At 39.7% G+C, this 21,345-nt stretch overlaps 1 protein-coding gene across 1 annotated transcript in view; it reads left to right on the top strand.

The window, feature by feature from the left end:
- Positions 1-1,839: 1,839 nt before the first annotated feature.
- The window catches only part of Diaph3 (diaphanous related formin 3), a 523,261-nt gene continuing 503,755 nt past the window's right edge, over positions 1,840-21,345 (top strand). Inside the window, exon 1 of the mRNA XM_023702376.1 lies at positions 1,840-2,055. Within this exon, the coding sequence (XP_023558144.1) occupies positions 1,873-2,055 (183 nt within the window). The 5' untranslated portion in view covers positions 1,840-1,872. The remainder of the gene's footprint in view (positions 2,056-21,345) is intronic.

Raw genomic sequence — 21,345 nt, forward strand, 5'->3', positions numbered from 1 at the left:
TCCTGAATGAGGTTTATGAAGACACTGCATCATTGGACTGTCTCTACTTCCAGACAGGACATAATGCAGAGCAATTCTCTCCACCCTGTTCTGTGGGGTCTTCTCTAAATCACCTAAGCACAGGCCAATCTTTCAAGAGATTTCTTAACACCCCCATACTGAGTGACTGGCTCTTCAGAGTACATGTTTTCATTTTCTGTAACAAAACCAACCTGATCATTTCAACTACAGGTATTTCTCTTAATGGTTTTTGGCTGGATGACATCAACAGTTCTAAGAGTTTTAGATATGTTATGCCATTTAACCCTGAAAAATAGTACTATTACATTGATATTATTATTAAAATATTACTATTATCTTCTTTCTAAGACAGAGAAGCAAAGAAAGTTAAATATCATCTCCAGTAGTTTATAGCTAGCAAATGACAATACAATTTGTGCCTGCCATTAAGACACAAGCAACTACTTCTGCTTCTCCTGACCTTGCTGATTTTTTTGATATTTCCCTAGAATTAGGTGTTGAGGACAGAGACTGCTGCTGAGTTCAGCATTATAAAGCAAACACACAAACAAACAAAAACACACAAACAAAATTTAAAAAAATTTCCAAACAAAAAATGCTATAGATGAAGATTATATTTGAGGCCGAGAAGCCTTTTAGAATGAAGAGTCACTTTTTTTCTGAATCTCTGTGAGGCTTTCACCGGAGCACCCTGGGGTTGTTTCTTATACTAAAATCAGTATTGCATGTTTACTAAAGGCCTGGCCTATTTCCATATAGTGAGAACATCTATACTTTGAGGAAACAGTTCAAAGGAAAATATGACTTTAAAAGAAGAAAAGCACCCTGATGTGTGGGAAACTGTTAGCTCACAGCTGGCCTTGGGTACACACAACAAATCCTTCAGCATGTCTTCATTTTAGGTCCTTCATTATGTATGTCTGTTTCTCTACCTCCACGCCCTTGACCCTGCTAGTCACCACTTTATCTGAACGCCCAGCCTACTGAAATTCCAAGCATTTTTCGTCCGTTTCCCCCTATTTGTGCCTTGCAATTTACTGAGTTCTCAGTCAGCTTGTAGAACAGGTGCGGCAACATCTTTTTGTCATTTGTGGAAAGGATGGCGAAACACCTTGGACTGCGAGGTTACTAAGGACCGGGCTTCGCCAGGCACATTCTGATTTTTGGTGGAACCCTCCGCTACCCTAAGGTGAGCACTCATTAGCTGAACACCCGGCAGGCGCCTAGTACATATGTGCGCTGTGCACCCCTCCGCAGCGTCCAGGGTGCTCCCGCCTAGGGTGCTCTCGCTGTAGCCAGTACCCACCCTAGAACTACACTTCCCAGAGGTCAACGCACAGAGGGCTCCCGAGATGCGCAAGGGATTTTACATTCCTGCGCTGCTAAAGGAGCGCAGAGCCAGGTTCTGCATTTCAGGCTCTCCAACTCCAACTCCATCCAGACTACTAACTTTTTGACGGGTCCCTCTCGCATCCCCAAGCACTACCTCAACCTGAGGCGGAGCTGGGACAGAAAGCCACAGCAGACCGCCGGAAGGGCTGAGAAGCCGAACGGACGGGAAGCACAGCCAATCAGGCTCCAGAGACCGCCCGGAAGGGGCGGTGCCTGGCGTGTTAGGGACCCGGTTGTACCGGGATTGGCGCGTCTGAGGCGGCTCCGCGGTGGCGGGAGATTTCGGATGTGTTGGCCCCGGCTCCGGCTGCGGCGGTTGGACTGGGCTGGGCTGGGCTGAGCTGAGCTGAGGGTGCTGCTGGCTAAACTGGGAAGGAGAACCCCGGAGGCTCGGCCGGTTCCCTGATTGTGGCGTGCTGAGCTGTGGCCTTCTGTCCGACCCCCGACCTGCGGAGACAGATGGACAGGCACCGTCCGCGCCTGCACCTTCCGGCCCACGGCTGCGCTGCCGCGGCCCCTTATCCCTCCTCCGCCTCGCTGCGTAGCTGCCGGGAAAGCAAGATGCCGCGCAGGAAGGGTCCCCAGCACCCTCCGCCGACCTGCGGCAGCCTGGAGGAACCTGGGGAGAAGCGCCCCAAGTTTGTAAGTGTCGCCCTGGGGTGGGGTGGGGCGGTTCCGTCGGGCTGAGGGGCTTTGGCTCGGGTCCGGGATGCCTCCAGCCTACTAAGCTCTGACTTGGTTGACAGCCGAGGGGGCATAAACTGGGAGGGGTACTACAGTTTATTCTAGGTATCTAGAGCCGCAAGTCTTCTTAGGTAGACTACGACAGGGTCAAGTTCTCTTTCGATCTTGTGACCAATGCTCTGATCTTCGTGTTGCCTCACCTTTCTGAAGGCCGAAGGGGAAAGCAGTTCACATGTATTTGTGTTGACGTCATTTAGGTGGACACTGAGTTTTGTTTCCTTAGTCATCTTTTCCCCCTACCCCTTAGTGTAAGAGGGTATAGACATAAAGTGAGCTTTTAGGTAACAGTATTTATTTACTGTCTCCTTTTTTTGGTATTTCTTTTTTTTTTTATTAATATTTTAATCCACTAAGAATGTTTAAGGTAGGTACACTTTCTTTTTTTTCCAAGTTGAGACAGCTCTTTTTAAAACTTGGCGGGGCATGTGGTCATGCCTAAAGAATGTTTGCTTAGTTTGGAAAGAAGTCTTAAGTATTTGAAACTCGTTATTCTGAATTGCTGATGGCCGCAAGAATAGTGGTATTTTGTACCGTTAGGGACAAATCTGTACTCTACTTGATTGTTACCTTTATAGGCTTGAAGGATGATAAGGAGAGAGTTAATTTGACAGTGAAAGATTCTGCCCAATATGAGACCAATTCATTAGGAGGAATTTTTCTTTTAGTATTAGCTTCGGGCTAAAAGCTTATTTTATTTTGCCGTGAGTCTGTCAGTCCAGAATCCTGGAGATGTGATTTTCCAAGGCAATATTTATATTCAGTTTTACTGAAGGTATGCCAGAATATTTGGGATCCAGTCCTTTTCATTTCTTTGGTAGATCATATTGATCTTTCTAACATGATGCTGAGTTTTTGTAAAGATGTTATCTAAAGACAATATTAAAATTTTTTTAAAAAATATTTCATTTGTTTATTTATTTGGTATAGGGTCTAGTATAGTGATCCCCCTTGTCTCAGCCTACCCAGCGCTTTGGGATTACAGGTGTGTTCCTCTACTTCTGGTGACAGTGGCCAGCAAGGTGTGCCCGGGTTTTGGGGCCGGCTTCCATGCATTACTGGGTTTCGAACTCAAGTCCGTGTACTTGCTAGGCAGGTGCTTAGACCTCCAACCTATCTCTCCAGCCCAAAAGACAATATTTTAAGCTCAAAAACTAATAGGCACATTTAAAATACTATTTGTGGGCCGGGGAGATAGTGTCTGAGCTGCGTTGTGAGACCATGTACCAAATACATAAATTAAAAACAAATAATATTTGTGGGGTTTGACTTGAATGATGATTTCATAATTTACTTGGAAGTAATTTGGACTCTGTTATCTTTGGAGTTAATGTGGTAATTTCTTTACATATAGTCTTCTGGTCCACTAATTCTATCCTCAGATATGTCTAATCTGCTGTTCAACTTGTTCTAAATATCTGATTTTAGTAATTATTTTTTGTTTTGACAAGTTTTACTTGCTCATTTTTCAGATCTTCCGGGTATCTTGATACTCTCTTGTTTTTATTTCTTTAGATATTTCCTACTTGGTGTTGTTTATTTAACAGTTTTGGTGTGTGCAGTTTTCGGATGGTCTATATTGACTTGGCTTGCTCTTTTTGCTTGTTGATCCTTGTAACTTCATTGTTTTATAGTAATCTGTAGGGGTGCCAGGAGGCTGGCCTACTTCCTCTTTCTTCCCTCTTCCCCTCCTTGCCCCCTCCCTCCCTCCCTCCCTCGTCCCCCACCTTTCTCTCTCTCTGTTTCTGAGTTTCTCTCTGTGTGTTTCTCTCTCTGTTTCTGTGTTTCACTCTCTCTCTCTGTCTCTCTCCTTGTTGTCTCTTACTCTCTCTCTCTCAGGGACTCTGTCAAGCTCTCTGTCATTGAAGTATATATACCCCCTTCCTCTTTTTCCCCTGCTCCTCCTTCTGTGTCTGTGTGTCTGCCTTTCTCTCTCTCTCCCTCTCTGTCTCTGTTTCTCTGTCTCCCAGGGCCTTACACATGCTAAGTAAGCTCTTTGTCTTTGAGCTATACCCCCCAGCCTCCTTAAATGCTAGCTATACTATAGAGATATTTTGAATGTTTCCCTCAGGAACCTGAGCATACAGGATTGGCAGCCTTATCTCTCTGATAAGTTGGAATTCTTAAAGAGAGGTTGCAGGTCCAGGTTCAGCTCACAGAAGTAGAGACAATTGAGAGCTTCCATCAACGTTGCAATTAGACAGCATTTATAGGAAAACAAAACTGAGGCATAGAAAACAATTTTATGGGCTACACTGTATTCAGACAACATCAATTATAGTAACTTGTATTATATTGTATTATATTAATTAGTATAGAAATTATTGGGCCTTCTGTGACCAGCCAAACTAAGTTACTATGATTAATCTATGTTGGTTTGGCCTGATAGACACAGTGCAGGTGCTTGATCCAAGTCCATGATTTCCTGTACTTTTTTTTTTTTTCCTGTACTTTTATATTATTAACCTTGTTACCCTATGAAGAGATCAAGTTAGGCAGAGATTTGGTTACCTAAGGTGACCTTACCTAAGGTCACATTGCTTTGATCCTTAATCACCATCTGATATTACTCTTTCATGAATATTGGGAGTATTTATTTATTTATTTATGTATTTTTTTGAGACAGGGTCTTGCTATGTACCCTATGCTGACCTCCAATTAGCAGTGATCCTCCTGCCTCAGCCTCCCAAGCACTAGCCCTGGGATCATAGGCTTGTACTACCTCACTTTTTTTTTTTTTTTAAAGAGGGCCTGTGTAGTTCAGGCTAGCTTTGAAGTCATGATGTCACCTAGGCAGGCCTCAAACTCTTGCCAATCATCTTGCTCAGCTTTATGAGTTCTGGAATTGCAGGTGTGCCACCACCAAGCCTGGGAGCCTGTTGGGAGTTTTATTCCTTAGCATTTCTTTTCTCTTCCAAGAACCATTAGCAATTTGTAAGGGCTTTAATGAATATAGGATTAGTGATTCCCTGGCTATAGGCAGGTTGTGAGGTGAGAGGAGATATAAGGTTTCAAAACTTCTGTTATTTATTGTAGTGGACATTTTGAGTTGAAATCAGAGTAGGCTTCAGGAGATTCTTGCACCCTTGCCTCACTGCCTTGACTTCATTTTGAGGCAGGTGTAGTAGGTGGAGACATTCCAAAAGATACACTCCTTAATTCTTGAAACTTTGAATGTTACCTTATATGGTAAAGATTAAATGAAAGATACTTTGTTACCTTATATGGTAAAGATTAAATGAAAGATATAAAACTGGACAAATTATCCTGGCCCATAAAGGTGAGTCCTAAGGGCCGGCCAAATAGCTCAGTGGATTAAAGCACTTGCAAGCAGGCACAGGGGCTGGGGGTTCAATCCCAGGGCGTGCTGTGCCCTTCCTGCCCTGGGGGACTACTGAGATGGCAGTTGAGACTGGGCATGGTGGCACACACCTGTAATCCCAGCTCTTGGCAGGCTGTAAACATGTGGATCACTATGAGTCCAATCTAGTAGAGAGATTCTGAACACCCTGTAGATCCTTCCCTAAAATACACACACACACACACAACACACACACACACACACACACACACACACACGAGTCCTAAATGCAAGCGCATGGATTCTTATGTGACCTCAGAAGGCAGTGTTGGGGCTATGGAGGCAGAAACAGGTGGTACAGAATTGGAAGCTACATGAATGAAGTAATGGTTTTCCCTGGCCTAGAGCATTTAGAGGGAAGGTCCTGCCAACACATTGATTGTGACCTAGTGAAATGGATTTTGTACTTATGGCTGTCAGAGCTGGAGGATAAATTTCTGGTGTTTTAAGCATGAATTTGTGATAATTTGTCAAAGCTGCCATCGGAAACCAAGCAGGTATCGAGTCTGGCCATGTTGAAAGGTGTTAGGAGAACCATCTGATTCACTTCAGTCTCTACCTATGTTACAACTTGAGTAATTATGAAGGACTATAATGTGGGAATACTGTATAAAGGATAATCAAATCATAATGAAATCAAACTGATTAGAATAATACAAATCTTCATTTGGCTTTTGTTTACTGTACCATTTTTAGTATGCTTTTTAAAATAAAACATTTCATTGAATCCTGAACTGATGTTTTTCAGTTGTCAAGAATTGAGATGGGGGCTGGTGAGATGGCTCAGTGGTCTAAAGCACCTACTTAGAACAAGCTTAACAAAGCACAGGGACCGCGGTTCAATCCCCCAGCACCACATGCCAGCCAGCCCCGCCCCCTGGTGGGGTGAGCTGGCCACACACACATAAATAAAATAAATTAAAAAAAAAAAAAAAAAAAAAGAATTGAGATGGTTCACCTAAGTTTTATTTATGTCAAAATTGTACCTAATATATTATATATAGTAACCTTCAGATCATAGTAAAATCATTTTATTCAAGCTACTTTTCTAGGAAATTGTTCTGAATTTTTCCACTTTTTCTTTTCTATCCTTACTAGTACACCAGGAAAAAAAAAAAAAAAAACAACAAAAAACACCCAGGTTTGTTTTAGTAAATGATTTATCAAGTGACCAGATGTCAAATGGCTTTTTTTGGGGTCATATTTAGCTCCTGAAAGTAGATGATAAAGAGGACTTAATACTTCCAGAGTACTCTGGATCTTTGAGGTGGGGGTGGGGTGGGAATGATTATCTCAGATTTAGAGCAAGGCTTAATTGCTTTTTTTCAGAGATTCCTGTCTTTAATTATGAAGCAAGCAAACTGACATACATTTATTACACCGTGAAACCTTGCATCGCATCTAGTCTATCTTGTAGCAATTGCTTCTGAACAGATGTTACCTGAAACACCTTTGTGCAGTTGGTGGAATGCTAAAATTTGTCATGCTTTTATTATTGTTGTTTCGAATTAACTCTACTTTATGGCATAACTTTATTGCTGTGTCCTACAATCTTTATGTATTTATTGCCTTATAAATTGGATTTAAAATTGGCTTTTTATATAGAATGTAAATTAACATGTATATAACTTGTTTATGCTTGGCAGAATAATGCAAGAAAAGACTGCCATGTATTAGACTAATGTAATTGTCTTTAACTCAGCACATAGTATCCTCTAAACTAGGAATCAAGTGAATGCTAAAGAATATGCTTACCATCACACTCTTGCTTGTTTATTCCAGAAACTAATTTGACTTTTAGATCTATAAAATATAGATTAAACATAACCTTTTACTTCATGAGATATTAAGGATCAAAGTCTGGGCTTTCTTTGAACAGGATCTGCAAAGGTAACTGTTCCTCTCAGTAGCAGCAGGACATCATTGAAATACCTTACCACTGGGAGTAATTTTTCTTAAATAGCAAATCAAGTGGTCCTTATTAACTTTAGGGAGAATTAAAGAGTTTAAATAAGTTGAGTTTTGGTGCTGAAAGATTCAACTGACTGACTTCTTTCTGAAAACTGCTTGGAAATGCTTAGTGTAGATTTTATTTCTCACAGGATTGCCATCTTACAGGGTTTCTGGAAGATGCATTATGAACAACATTTATAAAGAGTGACTCATACTACTGTCAGGGCTTGAGACCCAGCTTTATCACTTACTAGCTGTAGTAAGGCACCTTCTTTTTGTGCTTGTCTTCCCTGGTATGCAAAATGGAGTCACTATGCAATTAAAAGTTAATAAATATATATTATGGGCCTACAATAGTGCCTGGCTCACTGTAACCTCTAAATATTTTCCATAGGATTGCTGTTTCGGTTGCCATTATCATTAGGAATGGTAATGCTAGTGTATTACGGTACTGTATTACTGTATTATACTACTGTATTCATGTTTTAGTCTTTGGGAATGTACATTGGATATTTAATAATTTTCTTGTATTAATTGAGGCAGGCTTTTTCTTCATGGTATAGTGGAGGCAGAGTTTTTTCAGTTTTCAATTCTTATCCTGGCATTGCAGGTGACATTTGTATTGATGAGTTCTAAAATTCTATGGTTAGATGATGGCTGAATGGTTAGATTGAGTTTCTAAAGCTTTTTTATCTTTGAAGGCACATGTTTATTGTACAGAATGATCACATTGATCATGGGGAGTTAACTTGTATGTAATACATCTTAATTCTTTTTACTTTTTTGTCTTCTCCCCTCTCGCCCCTCTCCCCTGGGCATGATATATTGATATGTTCTTTATTTGTAAAATGAAGCTCATGTAACTATGGAACTTGTTTACAAGTGAAACTTACAAAAAAAACCTTACAAAGGAAATCCCCTTAAACTTAGAAAAATGTTTCTTGTGCTATTCCAGTGTAGACTTGAATGATAATAAAGTATTCATATCTATTTATCAGTATAAAACTAAGTATAACGCTTTATGCTTATGGCTCTTTTACAGCTATAAATGGAAATAGATTTACATACAAAATCAAACTATAAAATCTATAAAATTCAAATGAACACTACCATTTATTTAATGTGATTGATGATGATGCTTTGCTGAAATTAAGTCGTCATTATTGGATTTAATAGTGGAAAATATGTATACATGTTTAGTTGGTTTTTTCTTTCTACATTCTTAAATAGAAATAAAATCCTAGAGGCTAAGGAAAATAAATATGGGTTGAGCAGTCTAAAAACTGAGTCTCCCATGCTTGATAGAGGACTTCCTGTCAACACAATTTTTTTTTTAACAAGGTCTTAATTTCAGATAGTGTGTAGTGAGCTATTATAAACCTGTTTATAGAAGCAGACAGCCGTATGTAAACATTTTTTAGTAAGTGGTGCAAAACTTGAGAAAGCATAAAGAATCAGAACCATTACTAGCAGTTTCTATAGTTTTTCTTTTGAAATTTAACTTCTCATAGCTGTGGGGGCATTGCTACCTGAAAAGTTACATTTTTGAATTAAAAACAGCCTTTAGCTTTTTGCATTTATAATATAAGAGGTATAGGACATTGTATCCTGTCCAATAAATTTAAGAAATTACATTTCATAAAATCTGTTAAAATGCTCATTTTTTTTCTCTTCCTGTTTGTTTCTCCTTATAATCTTTCCTTTTCATTTCTTTTTTTTTTTTTATTTTTTTTTTTTTAGAGAGAGAGAGAGAGGTGTGTGTGGCCAGCTCAGCCCACCAGGGGGCGGGGCTGGCTGGCATGTGGTGCTGGGGGATTAAACCGCGGTCCCTGATGCTTTGCTAAGCTTGTTCTAAGTAGGTGCTTTAGACCACTGAGCCATCTCTCCAGCCCCATCCTTTTCATTTCTTTGAGTTAAGGTCGTAGCAGGCTTTTTTACTCTTTAATTTCAATTTAGACTTTTTTGGGGCTTCTAGTTTATATATATTCTTTTCCACTAAAAGCCTATGAATGGAATTAATATCCATCTAATAACATTCTAATCTGTCTCTCCTTAAGTGTCGTGGCACATTTTAAACATTGGAAGGGAAGGGCTGACTAGTATTTGATGTATCAAATAAGGCCTTTCTATGTGTGAGAGACTTGGGGTGGAGATGTAGTTTAAGTTAAATCTTTGTGACTTAAAGATGGGTGAATGGCTGATTCAGAGTAGTGCTCTTTATTTTCTTGAAGCCTTTTGTAAGATATGTGGTTAATTGTGGGAGCTATAATACTGAGTTTATTTGGCTGATTTCATTGTGAAATATTTTCCTAGGATATATGGGGCGTTTATACTTTAATTGTTCATCTTCTCAGGGTGGGCTGCTTAAAGGTGTCATAAACTTAAGCTTTGCAATCTATCTTTCTTCTTTCTTCCTTCCTTCCTTCCTTCCTTCCTTCCTTCCTTCCTTCCTTCCTTCCTTTTGGATTGAATCCACGGCCTTCACAATGAGCTATTGCTCCCATTTATAATTTTGACACAAGGTCTTGCTGAATCTCCCAGATTCCCAGACTGCTGGGATTATAGGCATGCACTACCAAGCCTGGCTTCATTCACTTTATAAATAAAAAGACTTGCATGTTGGTGACATTAATTATGGACTTTAGAACTGTTTTTGTTTATTGAAATCTCAGATAAAATTCAATTATAATGACAATTACAGTTCATTTCTAATGAAAAATTTGACAGTCTGAGAAGTGAACATGAAAAATGGAGTACATATAATCTGCATCCAGAAATGCAATGTGACAGTTTCATTTATTTATAAAATATGATGGCTTTCAATTAATTCCATATTCTAACTTTATACTCTAGCCTTTCTGCTGAGGGTATTTGCTTTTATTGATATGTTCTCTTGAGTTGCTTTTAGTTACTTAATACTTATTGTGTTCATTTTCCTATTGCTGGGACAAAACCCCTACTCCTACAATTTAAAGGAGGAGAGGTTTATGTTGGCTCATGGTTTCAGGGTTCACTCTGTGCTTGGCTGGTTCCAAGGCAGAAGTGTTGTGATGGAAGAGGGCGGTAGAGTAAAACTGCCCAGTTCATTATGGCTGGTAAGCAGAGCAGGGGAACGGTGCTGTACAAGAGTCCTGGGGCCAGCTATAGTGTTTTAAGCCTCCAGGACACACACAGACACATCCAGAAATGTGTTTTACTATCCTACAGAGGACTCTTAAGCCAATCAAGTTGACAGTTATACTTAACAGGGTCACATGTATGTTTGTAAACTTTTGCAAGTGACTTTTTCTGTGGAGTCTGGCTTAGACTTGTACTTAGAGGAGGAATCTGAATGGTTGCCTAATTGAAAATCTATGCAGAATTACTCTTGTAGTCTTATACCACCTAGTTCATGAATTCATTAATGGTTAATTTAAGTTTAAATGTTACTGGGACACTCTTAATGTCCACTTTGTTTCATATTAGGCCTAAATTGTGGTACACAGGGTGTATAAAGGCTACCAAAACCATATCTGCAACACTGCAGAGCTGGACCTGAGAATGCAGTGTTAGCCCCACCTCTAAGCACTGTGATCAAAAGTGCTTAGGCGGGGTTCATTATAGCTGTGTGATCTTGGCCCAATTAATCAATTTCTGTGGCTCAGAATTCATATCTGCATATTTACAGTAACCTACATTTATAGGTTGCTGAATTGAGTTAATGTATATTGCAGTAGTCTAGGCATATTGCTTCACATTTAAAATGTGACAACTTTTATGAGTTGTACTCTTGTGATTCTTTCATAGAATCTAAAGTAGGGGAGTTGTTATTCTCTAGTACCAGTCCTCTTGACGGGAATGTGACAGAGTCTTGTTAATGACAGCATTTTGACTTTCCTTTGTTCTCTTTTCCTTTTCCTTTATTGCATCCTTCCTGTGGGACACAGAGATTGTGTTCAAGGACCCTGTCCTTCACTGGCCTGGGACAAACAGCAGGAAGATCAGTCACTAATCTTCTTTCTTTGCTTCCTCTTTCATCTCAGACTGCAGCCCCTGAATTGTGCCTGTCTTTCTGTGTGTTGGCCTTCTACTGCCAAGATATGCTGGACCTAAACATACATGCTACCAAAGTAACCCTGAGTTCAGTTTTTGACCTAGGCGTCCAACCTGCCAGCTCCTGAAACTTCCTGTAAGGTAGACTAAGAAAAAAATAGCATGACCTTTGACCTCCTTGTCCACTTGCCTCAGTTCTCCAAGCTGGGAATGGCCTGGCAGGCTTCTGGCTGAACACTGGGCTGCTGCATTCTTGCAGAAGCCCTGTCAGCTGTGTGAGTGGAAGCCCTTAGCCTGTGGGTGCTGAACACAGAGATAATGGTGGTCGTACTGGCTATGATGTTGCTGTAAGCACATAATCCTCACACACTGCTTTCCAGCAGATCTTCTCATTGCCCTAATTTTGCACATGATGGAGCTGAGGTAGGGAGGGAGCTTTTTCCAGAAGGAACAGCAGGAAATAGGGCTTGATGGATATGAACACAGGCAGACTGGCTCCCAGAGTCTTGCCTTGTAACTAGCTATTTGGTTGTCTCCTCTCCATTTTTTCAGCATTTATGCTAAAGCTTTATCAATCCTTTTAATCCCATTTGTGGACCTGATTCCTCTTTGTGTGTTGAAAAAAGCATTATCTACATCTCTTAAAAAGTCCAACACTATGAGAGTGCAAAGTGAAATTTGCATCCCAGACCGTAACCTTTACCCCCACAATGATACCATATATTCTTATTCTTTTCTTTTGTAGTCTTTTCATGATATTCTGTGTGTATGTTTAGAGCAACCTCTTGTAACCACAGGAACATACCACAGCTTTCACGGAAAGGATCTTATATATTGATTACCCTAGACTCATAGAACTCACCTTCACATCTTTCTCAGAAACAAAAGTAAAGGCCATATTGCTTGAACTTGCTGTTGTTTTTTCTATCTATAGCTGTTCCTCATCTTTTCTAGTATCCACAAAGAAATGCCTGTTTTCTCTTTCAAGGTTAATCCTTTACCACTGTTCTTAACCCAGCCCCATTCCATTGGGAATATCTCACTCTTTTCAGGCTCCATCTTGTAAAACCTATTGAATGTTTTCTATTGTAAAGAAAAAAAGCAGAAGGAGAAACAAACAACTCTCCTCCCCAACTTTTCCTTGACACTTTGCCTCTTGGAATATCATGCTGTGCTTTCTCCCTTTTAACCACTTCCCATGAATTAATTGCTTTCATTTATTCAGTAACGTTTGAATGCCCTTTATACTGAGCATAACACATGTGGATACAATGTGGTCCTTGACTTCAGGCAGGTGTGTGAAGTGTGTGAAGTATTATTGGGAATCCATGTTGTGTTATGGGTCACTCAGAATAGGAACCAGATCAGCCAGATTGAAATTTGGAAAGCCGTTTATTACTGAGCTCAGCCCCCCCCCCCAGCCTTCACAAAGGATACTTGCATTTGTAAAGAGGGATTGAGCCACCTTCCAGTGGGTCCCCAGTTTGCCTTCACATTTACCATTCCTCTGAAATTTCTTTGGCAGATCCACAGCTGACAAACTCAGTGGGTGATTTTTTTAGACCTTCTCGTACTTGATTTCTGTAACATAAAAGAAATGTAAAATGTATCTCACACTTCATGCATAGAAGTGGGACTGTACATATGAGCTGAAGTTGTGCTTTTTCTCCTTTTACACATTTTTCCCCCCAGTACCAGGGATTGAACTCAGGACCTTGTGCTTGCCAGACAAGCACTTACTCTACTGAGCTATCTCCTTGGCCATACTTTTTACACATGTTAACTTTGTGAAATATCCAATCTTATGACTCACATGCAAGAAAACATGGCGACAATTTTGTTATTTTATAAAAAGTTCAACTTTATGAATACTTTAATAGTTAAATTTTTGCTAATTAGTTATTGCCATATAATTAATTTCTTAACTGACTTTTAAATGCTTTTCTGGAATATGGATATTTTTGTGATTTCTGTTTTAGTCTCAATCAGGAGGTTACAGTAACAAGGCTTGTGTGTTGATGTAGTCATGACAGAAGCAACTGTAGCAATGGGGAATACGCACAAACTGGACCCTTGCCTGCTACTTATTAAAAGCATGATTTGTGTTTCCTCCTGGGATTTGAAAGATGTATTTTGCTATGAATGATGGCTCTTCACTTGGGTTTACAGATGCCTACTGGATAATTAAAAGCACAACTAAAGCTTAACCTTCGTTTTGTATCCTTTATTCCTGTAAATCTTGGGTCAGATCTCTTCTCAGCTCTGCATATAGGTGTGTTGATCATCTGGGAAGTGTCTGTGTAGGGGCTGGCAGGGCAGGGTTGATTAGCCCTCAATTTACATGATCTCATCTCTCAAGATACCAAGATCAGAGGTTTATAGGGATATCCAGCTATATCTAGAAGATTCCAGCCCTTGTCCTGAACCTGTAGTCACCTGGCTGCCAGGAAAGACAGTTGTACATGACTGAGGTCACCACAGAGACAGTCTTTTCCTGGAAACACCATCCCTCCACCATAAAGATTCCAGAACTGATACCAGCACTGAGAGGCTGATATAGACGGCTTGGCTCCAACCATCAGAGAGTCTGTGAAGAACTGCCCTCTAGCTTTTGCGCATGAAGCTCTGTATCAGACTACTCCCCTCCAGCTGGAACCTTTTCCTATCATGTCTTTTCAAGTACAGCTTTTTTTCCTTCTAAATTTGTGCTTTAGTTTTAATTTCCTTTTCTTCTAAAGTAAGGCTCCATGCCAGTTAGCCCCAATATATATTAAAGTTTCTCTATAAATGAAAAAATTAAAAAGCCACTGTGCACTATATTTCTATTATACACTTAAGAAAGCAGCTTTAAAAAACACAGGGGGAAGTGTCTAACAAAATATGTGTTTTAATCAGTTTTAGACATTTTACAGAAATTACCAGTGTCCCAGCTGTCTTCTCGATTCTTTTTGCTCATATATCTAAAGTTTTAAAATTTTAAGGTATGCGTTTATAATCAGTGGTAATTGTATCTCTTAATAACCATCTACCTGGAATTATGCTGATTTTAGTAAGATTTCATTTTAAAGTTTCTTTGCTCCATTAATTATCCAAACTGCCTCTGTACAGTTGCTAACAGTGGATGACTCATTGTGGATGTAGAGAACTGAGAGGAGGGAAGGTGGCATAGCCTGACCTTTTGCGTCAGGGTGACTGTGGTTTCTTCCCAAGCCTGGCAACTCACTTATCACCTCTGGCAATCACTTCCTGATCTTTAAAGTAGGAATAAGCAAATTTTTAGGGTTGTGGACATATTAGTAGTAGCAATTACACTCACTGAGCAGAAAGTGGTCTATTGATGACAGTAGAGTAGACTAGTAGACTATTAAATGAGTATGTAAGGATCCATGTAGCAATCTCAGGTTCTGTCCTAGTGAAGGCCCATTTGTCATGAAGAATAAAGTCCACATGTATTATCTTGTTGAAGCTTGAAAAGAGGCATTGGAAAGTTACACAGCGGTAGCCCACCCAAATAAAGTACAGTAAATACAGCTGTCCTTCCTGAGGGACTAGAATCAAAAAGTGAAAGCTGGTATCTTTCCCCATCCTCTCTCTTAGAAGCCATATTACTGTAGTCTCATTTTGCTCCTCACTAGGCATTTAATCCACAGTTGGTCTCTTTGTAGTTTCCCTTCCACTGCATCTGATTTCACACAGCCAAATGGGAAGGCCCGTAATTCCTGGAACACATCTATGCTCTTAGTTTGCACAAAAGCAGAGTGGTTTTCATCTGTGACTTTTCCCAGAGGGCGAGGATTTCACTGGCTCTGCTGGATTTTGTAGTCTGCCTCATGTCACCTGGTAAGAGTTGTCTCCCAAAGAACAGTGAAAATTGCGGAGACCCCCTGTGATGAGGCAGGCTCAGGGAGGGAACAGCTTGCACAAGGCAGATAAGCGAATAGTACGGTTGTATTGCAGATCTGTGGAGGAGATTCCTTGATGGTCATCTTAGTGCTAGAAGAGTCAGCTTAAAATAGTGTGTCTAACTTAGTGGTCTTTAAGCCTGGTTGTATATAAACACTTGAGAGAGGTATGAAATGACAGGTAAAGGTAAGCCCTGCCTTTGGGAGTTGTGATATGGTTGATGGGTAGATTACTCAGGCACCTGTCCTGTTTAAGCATTAGGAAAAGAAACAAATTTTCAGGTGATTCTCATGTAAAAGCAGATCGAAAACCCTGGCATAGGTGTTCTTTGGGCCATAGTAGCTTTAAAGTTTAAAAGATGAGGGATACATGGTTGTCACCATGTAGTGGATTCTTAACTGGTGGTCAAGTTGTTGCATCCAGCTTAATTGAACTAGCATGGTGCTATATGTGTAGGAGGCCCACCTGAGGATTGTTGCCAGCAGCATAAGAGGCAGAATAGGAGAAGCTGTCCATGGGCTGTTAGCGAAGCTGTTTGGAGAAGCTGTTGGAGCTGTTGAAGGTAGCTGGTTTTCTTGGACTGTTCTGATGGAGGACCTTGTCATGCTGGCTTTCCTGATGAACTTGGCTGTTCTTGTCTGAGGAGGAGCTTGAGACCTGCATTGTCACTGAGCATTGACTGAAATTTGGAGGGAGGTCTGGTCTTCATTTGAGTGTCACTTCCTGGCTCCAGAGGAGATGATGGTGCACTGCTCAGACTCATGGACAAGCTTGTCATGTTGGCTTTCCTGATGGGAACTGTGCTTTTCTCCTCTCTGGAGGAACTTGGGACCTCACTATTGCTGAGGATGGCTGTGGTACTTTTTTGGGGAGCTCTGGTTCTTACCTTGAGCATTGCTTCCAGGCTTTAGTTCGGACCCCTCAGCCTGATAACATAGATCTTTCATCCTGCTGGCGCCAACTTTCTAGCTTCCACCACTGACCTTTGAGCCTTTCCAGCACAGATCTGTGAAGTGGGCCTGCATGAGACATTATCATGTGCTCTAGGCTCCAGTTGGACTTGTGGGAGGCATTTTTTATGGGCTGTAGGTCTTTAGCTGGACTCATGCCAGACATGCCGTGGGATCCAGGTTGTCAGCTGGACTCTGGTCTTTAGTGTGTGGATAGATTTCCTGCACTCTGGTATATGATTTTTTTTGGGTGATTATAAAATAATCTTATAAATATGTCTTGTATTGTTCCCTTAGCAAAAACCCCAAACCATGACATGCCACATTAAAAAAAACAGAAAGAAGCCCCAGATGATACATAAATATTAAACTACAAAAAATAGTCATCAGTGACTAAGGAAACTATAGACAAAAGGGCTGTGGGCCAACAGAGGCAGGGTCTTCATTTTTGATGATAACAATGGTCAACCCACCCTTGCCATGAATTTATATGCATAATGCCTTCTTATCCTGTTTCCTGCACCTCCCATCCATCTGAGTGCCATGAGCCTCCTGAGGCCCAGGTAGCAGCAGACTTGGGATGACATTGGGAGACTGCCACTGCCTAGTTATCTGGGCTCCAAACGAATTTAACAAAACAGGAGAGGCGCTGGTAGCTGAAAAGAGGACAGAGCTGATGGCAAAGTGAACATGACAAAAATAGCTGTCCTCAAGGAACATAAGGCCTATGGGGGAGCTTGGTACACACTTAGCTGCTACAAGTGGATTTAAACATATTAGCATTTGATCACTAGGCCCAGAATGGCGAGGAGACTGATAAGAGAAGCCTTGAGAATGATTGCTTGAACCAAGGTGATGCCATTGGGGAATCTTAGTGGGAAGGAAAGGTAGAAAGCTGACTCAAAGTGTTATGACTCTGGGCAGCATGCTGCATATGTTACATAACTTTCCCTGTTAAGAAGCCTACAATCCTGTAGGGCAGTGGCTTGCTAACCTAATGGCGCAGATGAGAAACTGAGGCTCAGAGAGGAAGTACCTAAGGTGGAACAGCTGATAGTTGTTTGGGGTAGATTCCAATCAAGGTGAGTTTGACTTCAAAACTTTACTATCTGCTTCCAAAAAGTATTGATTTTGCCAGAACTCAGCATAGTGACTCACAGGGAGAGGCACTTTTGATTCAGGGAAGTAAAAGAACCTTCTTGAAGAGGCAGCATTTAAAGGGTGCCTGGAGGGCGTGTAGGGTGCTACTAGTATCCTGAGGATGGGGAAGTGAAAGCTCAGACAGGAAATAGGAACCAAGGTAGGGGACTTAATATGGGATCACTTATACAAGTGTTCAGAAGGGCACACAAGTTGGAGATGCCCAGGGAACTTAGGGATTAGTAACTGGAGGAAGGAGAGGCATTCCTCTAATACAGAAGCTGGAGGAGGCCAGCCCTGTGTCCCTGAAGCAGGGACACTCAGTGTTCTGAGGGGTGCTGGGGATTATGTTTACATTGTGGTTTCTCTCTCTCTCTCTCTCTCTCTCTCTCTCTCTCTCTCTGTGTGTGTGTATATATATATATATATATATATATTTTTTTTTCTTCCTCCTCCTCTTTCACTCTCCTCCTCCTTTCCCCTCCCCTCCCCCTTCTAACCCCTCCTCACCTCCTTTCCTTTCTCCTCTTCCCCTTTTCCTCCTCTTCTTTTCCCTCCTTCTGTAAGCAAGCTTCCCTTTCTGTCCACTCTTTTGGACTAATTCTATATTATAAATAGCTTTACTAAGAGAACTGAGTTTTTCGAAAAATTGTTTTCATGCATTTTCCTACTTATTACTGTGTTTTGGGACTGTTTCTAATACCTAGGAAAGGACTTCAGGTAGCATAACCAAACAAGCCACTTGCAGGACCCTGAAGTAAATAATTATTTGAGAACAGACCTTTCTCACCCCCACCTCTCCCTCCCATGTAACTTGCATGATATGTTGATTTGATCATGATGTTTATATACAAGTGCAGAATTACTTTTAGTAGTTACAATTGTAATCAATCTCAAATTTCCCAAAAGCTGGAGAAAATTAAATTGTGATCCTGGCATATGGATTATAATGACATTAAAATGCTCATGATATATTACTTGAAAAAATACTGTTGCATTTAAAACTTATTCTTTGGGAAAATGGATTCCATATTACTAGTTTTACTTGAATCATGGCTAAAATTACGACTTTAGCCTTAGATTATTGTCATAATGTTTGCAGGTTAATTAGCATGTATCTAAGTATGTATAATTAGTAGGTAGCGACTCTTTCAGTCATCATTGAATTGTTTATCCCTCTGTCTTGCATTTTATGTTATTGATCTTGCAGCTCTTCAGTTGTAGAATCCTAAGGGTAGAAACTGGATGCTCTTCATATTTATCTATTGTCTTGCACATGTTGGCAGCCTAATTATATTTTGTAGCAGAAAAAGTCAGGATTTTGAGACAAGATCTGGCTTTAAAATCCTGTTCTGTTTCTTATGTTTTGCCATCATGTCTTCATTTACATGAAAGGCTGATCAAGGAATAATGAACATGGTGAGTGGTATTTACTTCCACTTTTAGAAGGTGGCATGATATTGCTTGCATTTACAATAACAAAATATGATAGATTTCTTTTATCTCAACTATTAATAAGTGTCATAAAATAGAAAAGTAAGGCAAAGTCAATATATTATTGTTGCCACAGAAATTGAATTTGTGTCAAAAGGATTTGTGCTTGTGATGTAGTGATTCGTATATTTTTCTTGGAATTAAGTCTCTAGCAGGTGACAACATCAATAATTCACAGAAACAAGGAGCTTTTTGAGATTGGTTAATTTATATATGTGAATTAGGCAACAAATAAATAATGTATTTAATATATTCTGACATATTTGGAAATATGCATTAAAACTCAGCCTGTTAAAAGTCTAGCTCTTGTACCAGGTTTTTTTAAATTTTCTTTTTCTTTTTTTACTAATATGTACATTTTTATTTGAAAAGGAACTAATCTACATTTTCTGTTCAATGAGAAAAGTGTTATCCATAGTAACTTTAAAAATACTTAAAAAAATAAAAATACATTAGCTGTATACAACCAGGAAAATACATGAGATCATGAAAAAAATGCCCTAAATCCCACAACTTAGATGTATAAAATTAGCTATAGTTTCTATTATTTAATCCCATAAATGTGTTTATTTATAAAGTTGAAATTGGATTGCAAGTACAGTTTTAAATGCAGTAATATTTTTTCAAGTGACATCATATCATGAGCATTTTAATGTTATTATAATCCATATGCCAGCATCATGACTTACTTTTCTCCAGCTTTTTGGAAAATTTGGGGTTGATTACAATTCACACTACCAAAAATAATTCTGCAGTGATACATATTTGTATATAAACATGAGTGTATTATTAAGTATAAGTATTAGAAATAGAAGGTTTAGATATGTGCATGGGATTTGTATAACCCAACTATTCACTAGAAAAGTCTAACCAGATTTTCTTATGATGGTGCTGGAAGGTAAAGAAAATCCTTCTCAAGTCTTCTCAACTATACTGCATATGAAACAATACACATGCTATATTATCCTCAGGAACATCCTGCGTAAATTCCTTTGTTGGACAACAGGGTTGTTTCTTTGAGACACTTTTGGGTTTTGGTTTCACAGTGCAGTTCAGGCTAGCCTCAAGCTAAGAAGTCATCCTCCTTCAGCCTTCCAAGTGCTGGGATTACTGGGAAGCCACCAGGAAGGCTAAGGCACTGTCAGATGTAACCTAACATGTAGTTTAGTAAGCTTCATAGTGATTCTGGGAGTCCTGGAATCAATTTAATTCTCTTCACAACAAATACATGCTTTTTACCTTTCTCCAGATGAAAAAGCTTTTGGATTTGCTTACTCTAAAACAGGCTACTTGTAAAGTGGTTCAAAGATTTGACTTGCTTTTCCCTGGATATACTGTAGAAGAATTTTTTAATGTGATGATAGAAATTTAAAGAGCTCAAACAGCTGAAGGAAAATCTCAAAATAGGTTTTAAAACTAAGTTGCTAGAAGTAGCCATCATATTTTTAGTTTAATTTTACAACTTTGAATGAGTTCATTGAAGGAAAAGGAACACTAGAGTTGTTAAAATAAAAAAATGACCTGTTAGCTGGCCAGCCACTGTGATGCATAATCTAGGAGAGATTTGCAGACAAAATTTGTTAGTTTTTCTAGAGATATGTTTTTTTTTCCTTTACCCCAGCAGGTATGTTGCAACTTTTGATCAGTTTGAAAACCTTGTTGTATTCTCATAAAAATGTATTTACTCTCTTTTCTATAGACACTTGATTGATGCTGCTTTCAAAATGCTGATCTTTCTGGATGAATCTCATTTCGTATAATAGGGATTATGGGAAAGGGAGCTATGGTTGTGTGTGTGTGTGTGTGTGTGTGTGTGTGTGTGTGTGTGTATCTGTGTGTGTCTCTAAGCCTAAGGAATAGGGATACTTGTTTTTCAGAGGTAGGTGTGGTTATAGCTTTGCCCCAGTGATTAAAAAGTGGTTGGAGAGTTTTTCCAAATTTCTTGCCTGTTCTTAACATCTCTCCCACTTTTCTCCACATAGACTAAAAACATAGCTACATAAAAAACCAGCCAACTTAAAAGTTTTTCTTTATGGTATCAAAGAACCAGCTCTACACTTGTCCTGGGGAGTATAGTAGGAAAGCGTCCGTATTATTTTTGGACTTTTCTGGGATGTTAAATCAGGAACCCTTGAATGACAATATTTTGACAAACTGTGTGTTTTCTAGTTGCCTGGAAGATGGACTTTGTAGGTGTGTTTAGTGTTGTGGTTAGAAGTAATGTTGGGAGGAAGGAAGAGGGGAAGGGATAAAAACAAAATTAAGATGTGCTCTGTACGTGTATCAACTCGCCATGAGGAATGTGCTCATTCTGCACTACAAACATACTAATACAAGGCTTAAAATTATATATATATA

This window comes from Octodon degus, unplaced genomic scaffold, assembly GCF_000260255.1.
Source record: "Octodon degus isolate 3935 unplaced genomic scaffold, OctDeg1.0 scaffold00150, whole genome shotgun sequence".
Lineage (NCBI taxonomy): Eukaryota > Metazoa > Chordata > Mammalia > Rodentia > Octodontidae > Octodon > Octodon degus.